Genomic DNA, 8,700 nt, shown 5'->3' with positions numbered 1-8,700 from the left:
CTGTGGCGAGTAGTGTGGTGGGTGCTGAGATTTTGCCTGGCAGCCCTTCTCTCCTCGTTTTTAATGAACAGCTGAGATCTGAGGGAATGGAGGTTTTTTGTTTGTTTCCCTCCCTGCCCCCCTTTGTTTTATTTTATAGCAGCAAGAATTTAGTGACTCCTGATTGCCCCTCACAAGGTAAGGACTAAGGGCCCCTCACCAGCCGACTGGCAGGGCTTTTTTCTCAGAGCAAGGCCGGGTCTCCTGATGATGTCTGGATGAGGAACTGTACTCTGCTGAAATTCAGCTTTGAGAAGTTTTTTTGCAGTGGTAAAAGCTTCTGGTAGGCTTTAGATGCCACAGCTGAAATTAAAGAGGATGTGAATGAGAACTGATTATTCTTACCCAGGAACGGACATGCATTTTTGGTAACTACCTGCTGTAGTTATTAAAAGAGAAAATCACTCAGCTCATCCTTTCATATCCTTGCATATTCTCTTAAAAAAATCTCGAGTCCCTTGTCTTTTGTCCTGAAAATCAGCTCCTTGGAGTTCACCCAATGCAAATTTATCTTACAGAGAAATCTTCTGTACAGTGCACCAGTTCAGCTGGATTCTTGGCACTTGCTAAGTATGTGTTGACATAACCTGGGAGAGAGAACCAAGCACACAGCTTCTATGCTTTTGATGCTCTGTAAGTGGAATGTTCATTTGCATATTCCAAACCCTGTGCACTGTTTCGTGTGGTTTCAGTGTTAGATGGGGGAGGGTTTCATGCTACAATGATTTAAAGTTAATTGTTGCCCACTAGGGAGCCCTTTTTGCCTTTTTTTCTACTGGGTTAAGTCATGAAGGCTTGGGAATTCCCACAATGCCTGTGAGAGAATCGGCAACTGAGTGTCTTCCTGGGAAAGGGGTGAAGCATTAAGGGAGCACATTGGGGCTGCAGCTGCTGCCATCCTGAGTCTATATATAAAAAATGTACTCCACACACATGTGGGAGACAACTGTATTTGCTGGCAGCACAACCGAAGTTTGCAGTAGCTTTTGTCATCTCTTGAGACTCAGTTGCTGCAGGAGTACTTGGGAATCAGCTCCAGAGTTCTTAATTAAAGGTGGAATTATATTGACATATGTAATTGAAATGTTTACTCAGACGGTTCACCAGAGAGGGATATACTTCTGATCTGAATGAGGAGGGGAGAAGCAACAAGAGGAGATGGCACTGCAGGAGAATGTGGCGTCCCTGAGCAGTGCTACTGGAAAGTCCCTGATTCCCATCCTGTGCCACTTTCCTGTGGTGTCACTTTTAGCAGGGCATTCTGATGTAATTTTCTGTATACCTGACAGATAGGCTAATGACAGGAAGTATGATTTTAGAATAATATAAAGAATAAATCTGGTTGAGAAAATGCACTTTTTTTTTCAAGTCCTATGTTAATAAATTCTTCCACAGTATTTGACAGAACTATGCTTGTTATGACTGTCACTGTACATATGGTTTGCTGTATGCTTGTAAAAATGTCTAAAATGAAGAACCACAGCTATTTATCTACTAAAAGCCAGATGAAATTTATTCTCCTTACTGCTTCAGTCAGTTCTTCATATAAAGTGTGCTGAAGGTCTGCAAGATAGCTAGGGTTGTATCGCCCCTGCTTTAAAGAATGATCCTAGAAATTGGAGAACGGGAGAAGCTTGGTCCTAGGAGAACTCCCAGTTTAATCAGCTCGTAGTCCCAGACTGGGCATTCAGCTCTGCAGCTCACAGCTGTGGCTTTGTATCTGTACAGCTTTAGAGTTTAAACTCCTTTTAGGCAGCTTTTCCTTTTCTGCTATATTTGCTTGATACCTGAAACAACATCAGTTACATGGGGAGTGATACCACAGCATGCGCAACACTGGGGAAAAGAACTGAAACTGATGAATATTGTTAATAGCTTAGAGAAACAAGAGGGAAAAAGCAGAGCTTGGCTGCTCAGTCTGGGAGCACATAGCTTCCCTTATATTTTCTATCCCTAAAAGACCCATCCTCAGTTCAGAAAGGGATGTGAAAGGCTGCCAGATGAAGGAACAGCCTGGAGCTGTAAAATGTGGTGAATTTGAACAACGGGTAGAGAAGAGTCCCTGACCTCCATGAGAGACCAGCCACACAAGGACTGTCACAGCACTGGTGGGCAGAAGAAACTTGCTTTGCCGCAGTTTCTTGTGCATCAGTGGTAGATAAATAAAAAGCGTGAGCTGTATAGTAAGATAAGCAATTGCAACTGGGAAGGCCTAGGTTTTCTGGTCTTCATAGCTGACATGCTTACTGTCTAACTTTTATGAAACACTCAGATTGCAACATATTAAATGGTATTATATAATCTTACTTCAAATTGAAATAGTCTGGGCCTAATCCTTATTGGACAAGTACGCATATTCCTTGTGCTTTTGGAGATCACTGGCCTCCATAGTTTTCACTTAATTATCTGTATTGATGTAGAATTAAGAAAGTTCCTGAACTGGTCTAGCCAGGTGTGAGGAACCATCCTGGGAAATCATATGACTCTTGCAAACAACAACGTAAAAATTAAAATATGCTGTTTGCATTACAAATGGCAGTAAGTCAAGCCCTATAAGATGCAGCCAAGATACGTTCCTTGTCAAGGTACTTTCCTCATCTAGTTGTTACGTGGTGTCATACAGCCTGATTCCAGGCACGATACCACTCCAGATAAACCTGTCCTCTGGTGCCAGGATTTGTGGAGCTGCATGCCAGGTATTTTACACCATGCAGAACAGAACCTGTTCTACATTAGAGGGCAATTTTTCTCCTTTCTGAGAACAGTAGTGTATATCCTGTAGGTTCTTTGGTGCAGCTTGATTGTATTGGCAAGTGAAGCTAACAACTCGCTATACAAGCCATTTCTTATTGCTGGGTTTCTTTCCTTATCCTGTGAAGCTGGTGCTCAGGTGTCTTGAGGACAGAGGATGACTATCAGAGGCTGCAGATCAGATGTTCATAGGAGGAGGCTGGCACCTCTGTTTGTGGTTGCATTACTTACCCCGTGGTGTGGTTCCACAGCAGGTTAAGCTCATCTTTGCCTGGGCTGCCTTGGCCTGCCCAACCTCCCGCCATCTCCCTGCCCTTGCTACGTGTTTCCATCCCGTCCCTTCCAGATGTGTAGTCAGGTTGTGCGCAGACTGAGGACACTGGCACATCTTTGTCCTGCCAGACCTGGCTTATTCCCTGATGTGCCCTCCTTGCCAGCACAAGAGGGAGGACAGGAAAAGGTTCCCAGGCCAAGATGAACCACGTTATGGACTTGAAGCTGCAGCCAGATGAGCTCACACTAATACACATACAGATGCTGGCTGTCATGAACAGCTGCAGAAGGCTGCCTCCCCAGTATATTAATAATTCATTGTTGCTTCTTTCCATTCTTTCCAAAGGGTGCTGGAGTCAAAAGGGATTAAACAAACTAAAGTATACTATTAAAACAAACTTGTCTGTGCCTTTCTTTGTGTGGATAGCTAGATGGGGTAGACTAGAAAGCTGTCCTGATCACCTTGAATTTCAACTTCAATTATTTTCCAGCATATAAGTTTTAAGTAGACAGATAAATGACTTACCACAGTGTATAGGCATGAGGCAGAGATATTTCAGGCATTCGTAGCTCAGTCTTCTACGGAAATGAGGCTTATTTTCTTTCATTACCTCTATCTCTCTATGCTCCTAGATACCATCCTTTTTAACCCATAGCCAACTTCAGTTAAATTGGGTAGAGGAATATGGAAATTAAAGATATAAATTTTGTCAAAAGAGATTAGCAAGAAGAGAAAATCAGGATTATTACATAGTCCTTAGGAGACAGCAGAGAAGCCATACAGAAGACAGCCATTCTAAAGCCAAATGCAGAGCAAATGCCGTAGCATGGGTTTATACCTTATTAGACATCTGAGAATCTCATTATAGGGCATGAAATAATAGGAAAAAACCCCTTACTTCTGCTTATGGAGCTAATCTGTTAAATTCTGTATAAACCAAAAGTCACTGCTTTTCCTTATGGGGAACCTCACTAGACTCAAAAAAGGGAGGCTGGTGATTTCCTTTATGCAGTGGTAATGTGAATGTTTCTGGTTTGCTTTTTGAATTCATGTTTCCCTTGCTAGGAAGAATTATTGCCGTGTCACTATGACTTTTATATGTCTGTGTTTAAATTTGTTTGGCTGGAAACCACAATGAAAAGCAGTAAAAAGAGGTTTTGAGATTTAATTGTGTGGTCAACACGATCGAGAGACCTGAAAATAAGGGACGAGCCCCTCTGGGACAGAGTGCTTCCTAGGAGTCTCCTTCCTCTCATCGCAGTAAGATCTTTGCCAAAAAAATGCTTTCTCCATGCATCTGCAGTTATCCACCACAGTGTCTTAGCAAAGGAGCAGTACTTTTTTGTCTGGGTTTTTTTGGGTTTTTTTTTTTTTTGGTTGTTTTTTTTTTTAATCTTGAAGACTATTTCTGTTTCTTCTCTGTGTTGGGAAAAGTATCTTAAAGCACATAGGCTAAAACTGCCTTTAAAGGTAAGCATTTCAGGCAAATTTCATATTCTGAGTGAAGCTACACACATCTGATTAGAAGCTGTGAAAGGTATTCATGAGTTCGTGTTTCCTCTTGGAGTAGAAGCTGGGAAAAGCAGCAGGAGTGGCTGCTCAGAAAGTGAGGAGGAGGCTATCCCTGGGGGCTTTACGTGTCACCAGCGAAGATCTGCTTCCAGCATCGCCTTGGGAATGGATTCTGCTTACCCCAACATAGTGTTTCTGTGAAATTGCCTGATCTACTGCACTACCACCTATCTCTTTCACAATGGCTCTCAGCTGTCAGGTAAAAACTTTTTGAAGCTGTTAGAACTAAACCAAACGCAGACAAGTCTCACTTTATGCATTTTTTCAACTCTGGGAATTTGCTACTGAAAAAACTGGTGGAGAAATATCGAAAAGAATTAAAACATCTGTACAGTTTTGCACCTGAGAATGGGAGAAGTACCTGTCTGAGCTTTCCTGGCTGTTATGCAAATATTTTTTGGAGAGGATTCAGAGAGCACTGAGATGGCAGCCCTGCTTTCTGCTGCTCTGGTAGTTGGTGCTCTGCCACTGCATGTTGCTTAAGGATTTGGAAGAGGCTGATCCACCTTGCAGGGAGGGTGAGTAACATGAAGCAAGGATGCTGGGTTGCCAATAATGTGGGCACTGTGGTAGTCGAATGTTGTTTCTCCTGTGTATATGTTGTTTTTCACCAATATTTTCATGGAAAAAAAACCCCTAAATCCTCGTCCCACCCCAGCCCTCCGTACTCCATTGAAATATGTAGCTGAAAAAGTCTGGTTGAAAGTAGAAACTCTAGAGATAATAATCCTGCAGCACTACTCCAGGGCAATTATATTTCACATTTGATGAGTCCATTCTCCAACCGAAGTTACGTATCTTCCAGATGTAATAGTTTGTCCAGCTCAGGAGATGCATTCCTGTGGCAGACCCTTGCTCTGCAGCAGAAAGCTAGAGCATGGGGCACATTGACTGCTGCTGCCAGAGGCAGTGGTTTACAGTTTCTGCATTTTCTGTGGAAAGTGGACAGTTTTTAAATGGAAAACTTTAGTTTGTTAAAAACTATGAGGGGAAAAAAAGGTTGAGGGAGTAAGTCAGCATTTACTAATAGATCAGCTCAGGCTGTGTTTGGTAAGGAAGGGAAGAAAGAAGGTGAGACTCAGGTGCCTTAGACATTGCTTGTGGCCTGTTCTCCCAAAATGAAGCTGATTCATATTTGTAAATGATTTGGCTGCAGGCAGATAGTTTAAAACATAATGTATTATGCAGATTTCTAGCTAATTTACTTGTCCAATTAGATCATTAAAGTGCCTCAAGCATTTGTGGCTTGTTTTTATAGCATTTTAAAGAAAAACTCACCATCTTTTCCTTGTAGAAATCTTGTCCATGTATTCTTCTCACTCTGTTTTTTTCTAGATGAGGACAGGTGAGGTGTGTGTATGGGGCTAGGAGATACTGATGCCCTGCTGGGAACTGTCTGAAAGGGGTGTTAATCAAAGGTTGCAGAAGGTGGTGGCTTCACCGGATACTTTCCTGTGACATATTAATTGAGCTACATTTTTGTGGCTGCTTAGCTCCAACACTATGTTTTTGCATGGACATTAAATTGCACCTTATAGGAGCTTCAGTAGCCTGCATTGCAAGGTTCCACAGAGATATTTTTCGAGCTTTTAAATTAGGGAAGGCACTAATTGTAAACATTTTTTTCTGATTGTCCTAAATAGTATTTCAGCCTCATATGTTCTTCCCTACTTGCAGTTCTTCAACTCTGATATTGTACTAATTATCAAATTAATGCTGTCATGACAGTGCAGTACCGAGCCAGACGATGGCTGTCCTTGTTGCGTAATGCAGAGAACTTTGGCCGGAGGAGTTTTTAGCAATAGTGAAGAAGGGCGGGGTATGGAGGACACTCTGTAATTGAGGATCAAAGCTAATTGTTCTACTTCTCAATCTGTACTGGAGCTGTTCAGCTGCAAAAGACAGAAGTGTTAGGAAGCCTCTCTCTAGCAAACCTAGAAGTTTTGTCATCGGGGAGAAGCGAAGAGGTAAGTTCTACTTTTTACAGAATCAGTTTTTTTTAAGAAAAGTCTTTCCTTGAAGTAGCCTGGCAACATATTTGATTATAAGAGGCTTAAGTATAACCTAGATTTAGTAAAACTGCGTGTAATGCACAGAAATCTGATGGATAGAGTAAGGATATTGCTAAAAGTAGTTTATGATAATTCCTAACTACAGAAGCATTATCTAATTTATCTCACCTGTCAGGAAGAAAAGAGGTGGGGAAGCTATGGAAATAAAATGGAAAAGGTGAGGCAAAATTTTTCTTAAAACTTTAGGAAGTGGCTTTTGTTAGGATAAAATCCCATCTTATGTAGATCTATGAAGTTGTATTTAATTTCTTTGGAAGAAGGTTTTTTCCACCGGTCTTGACATCGCCAGAAGTTCTTAACTTTCCAAGTAAAAAGTAGGGAATCACAGTTTTTGTTTTGTCTCCTCTTATTTACCAAATTACAGGAAAAAGGAATAACTGAAATAGTCCTGTTTTGCTTTTCCTTTCCAGTTCTGTAACTACATAATGTAACCCTTAAATACTTATTAGGATTAATTTGAACACAAAACTTTAAAATGAATTTATTTATATGTTTTCATTCTGGCAACAGATCAATTCAATCTCTGTTGCAGAAGCAGCTGGATAATCTGTATATAGTTTCCTTTTATTGTAGTTCTGTGTATGTGGTATTCTGCATACTCCCAGTTTGCATTCCAGCAGCAGCTGAAGCATAAAACATAAAATGCAATCTGCAGTAGCAGAAATCAGACTTCTAGCCAAGTCCTACGTCAAAATCCATGAGTGGTGAAGGAGAGAGGATTTGAAGTGCTTTTTGAATTAAGTCTCTTCAACAGAGTTTTCAATAATCCAGTGCAAGACAGAGTTATGAAAGGAGAGTTTGGCTTGGAGAACAGAATTGCAACAATTATTGGGTGACCAAGTGTTGGATTACTGGAAAGAGATATTGTGGAGCTGCCTTAGTAAATAATGGTGCCCAGTACACAGTGGTCTGAATTGGAATGTCATGTTCAGAACTGAAGGTAGGAAAGGAAAAAGGAGTACAAATGATGCCTTTTATGGGACGGGGTAAAAGAATGACTCATTATAGTCTGTTACTGTCTGATCATGTTTTATGCTTTAAAATGTATTTGCGATGTTGGAATTTTAGATCTCTTGTATTTTTAAAGTATCATTTACTAAAAATGGTCAGTATGAGCAAACCAAGTTGCTGCCCATATGATTTTTTTTTTTTTGCCTTTTTTTTTTTCCAGTAGAGTGTCTGTTTCTACTAACTATCCTTTATTGTGATAGGGGAGGCTTTCAGAAGCAGCACAAAGTTGAAGATGGATATTAAGAGCACGAAGAACTATCTCTATTGGCTGTACTGCCAGTTTGAACTAATCACCTGCAGCTATCTCATGGAGCCCTGGGAAAAACTGCTTTTCTACACTTTTAACATTACAATGTTAATTATGGTATTATACACTGCTTACGTCTTTGTCCCTGTCCACATTAGCATGGCTTTTCAATTCTTCCTGCAATTATTTGGAAACCAACATGAAAATACTGTTTCTGTTGTGAAGTAACATTGGCAACCCAACACTGACTTTTGGATCAAAGAAGTTTTTTTCTTAACACTCCGTTTTTATTTAGAAACAGGTTCAGAGTGTGTACAAACACTGTTTTATTCTGCAGTATCTCTTAATATTTTTCTGTATTGCGGGACTCTCTGACAGCAAATGATTTTGCCAAAACAATTTCAATCAGTCCTTGTTTTTATCGTTTGACTGACTGCTTCTTAGAGAGCTTTCAATTTTAAAGACTGGCTGGAGTTACAAAGCTGGGTTTGGTACAGAAACTACTGAGCTGCATATTTTGTTATTCCAGGAAGAGCTGCTTGGATGTGGAGAGTTTTCACCTTGAGAAATTATATGACATACATTTGTTCCTGTCTGCTATAGCTTTGCTGACAGGAGCGATACGTACACGAAAGGTTTTGCACATTACTATACAACTATAAGCTGCTTCTCTAAGCTTGGTATGTATGTATTTATAGAATGATTTTATTATTTATTTAGTTTGTCTCAATTAT

At 40.5% G+C, this 8,700-nt stretch overlaps 1 protein-coding gene across 1 annotated transcript; it reads left to right on the top strand.

Annotated features, from left to right (window-relative positions):
* Nucleotides 1-7,951: 7,951 nt before the first annotated feature.
* On the top strand, nt 7,952-8,194 carry LOC104457449 (serine palmitoyltransferase small subunit B-like). The gene has a single exon (XM_010083566.1). The coding sequence runs from the start codon at nt 7,952-7,954 to the stop codon at nt 8,192-8,194; it is 243 nt and encodes an 80-aa protein (XP_010081868.1).
* The last annotated feature ends 506 nt before the right edge of the window (nt 8,195-8,700 follow it).

This window comes from Pterocles gutturalis, unplaced genomic scaffold (genome assembly GCF_000699245.1).
Source record: "Pterocles gutturalis isolate BGI_N339 unplaced genomic scaffold, ASM69924v1 Scaffold53880, whole genome shotgun sequence".
Lineage (NCBI taxonomy): Eukaryota > Metazoa > Chordata > Aves > Pterocliformes > Pteroclidae > Pterocles > Pterocles gutturalis.
This window is presented reverse-complemented; position numbering and strand designations above follow the sequence as displayed.

Excerpts from the sequence above, each read along its gene's own strand:
- LOC104457449 (XM_010083566.1), top strand. The coding sequence starts at position 7,952 with ATGGATATTAAGAGCACGAAGAACTATCTCTATTGGCTGTACTGCCAG.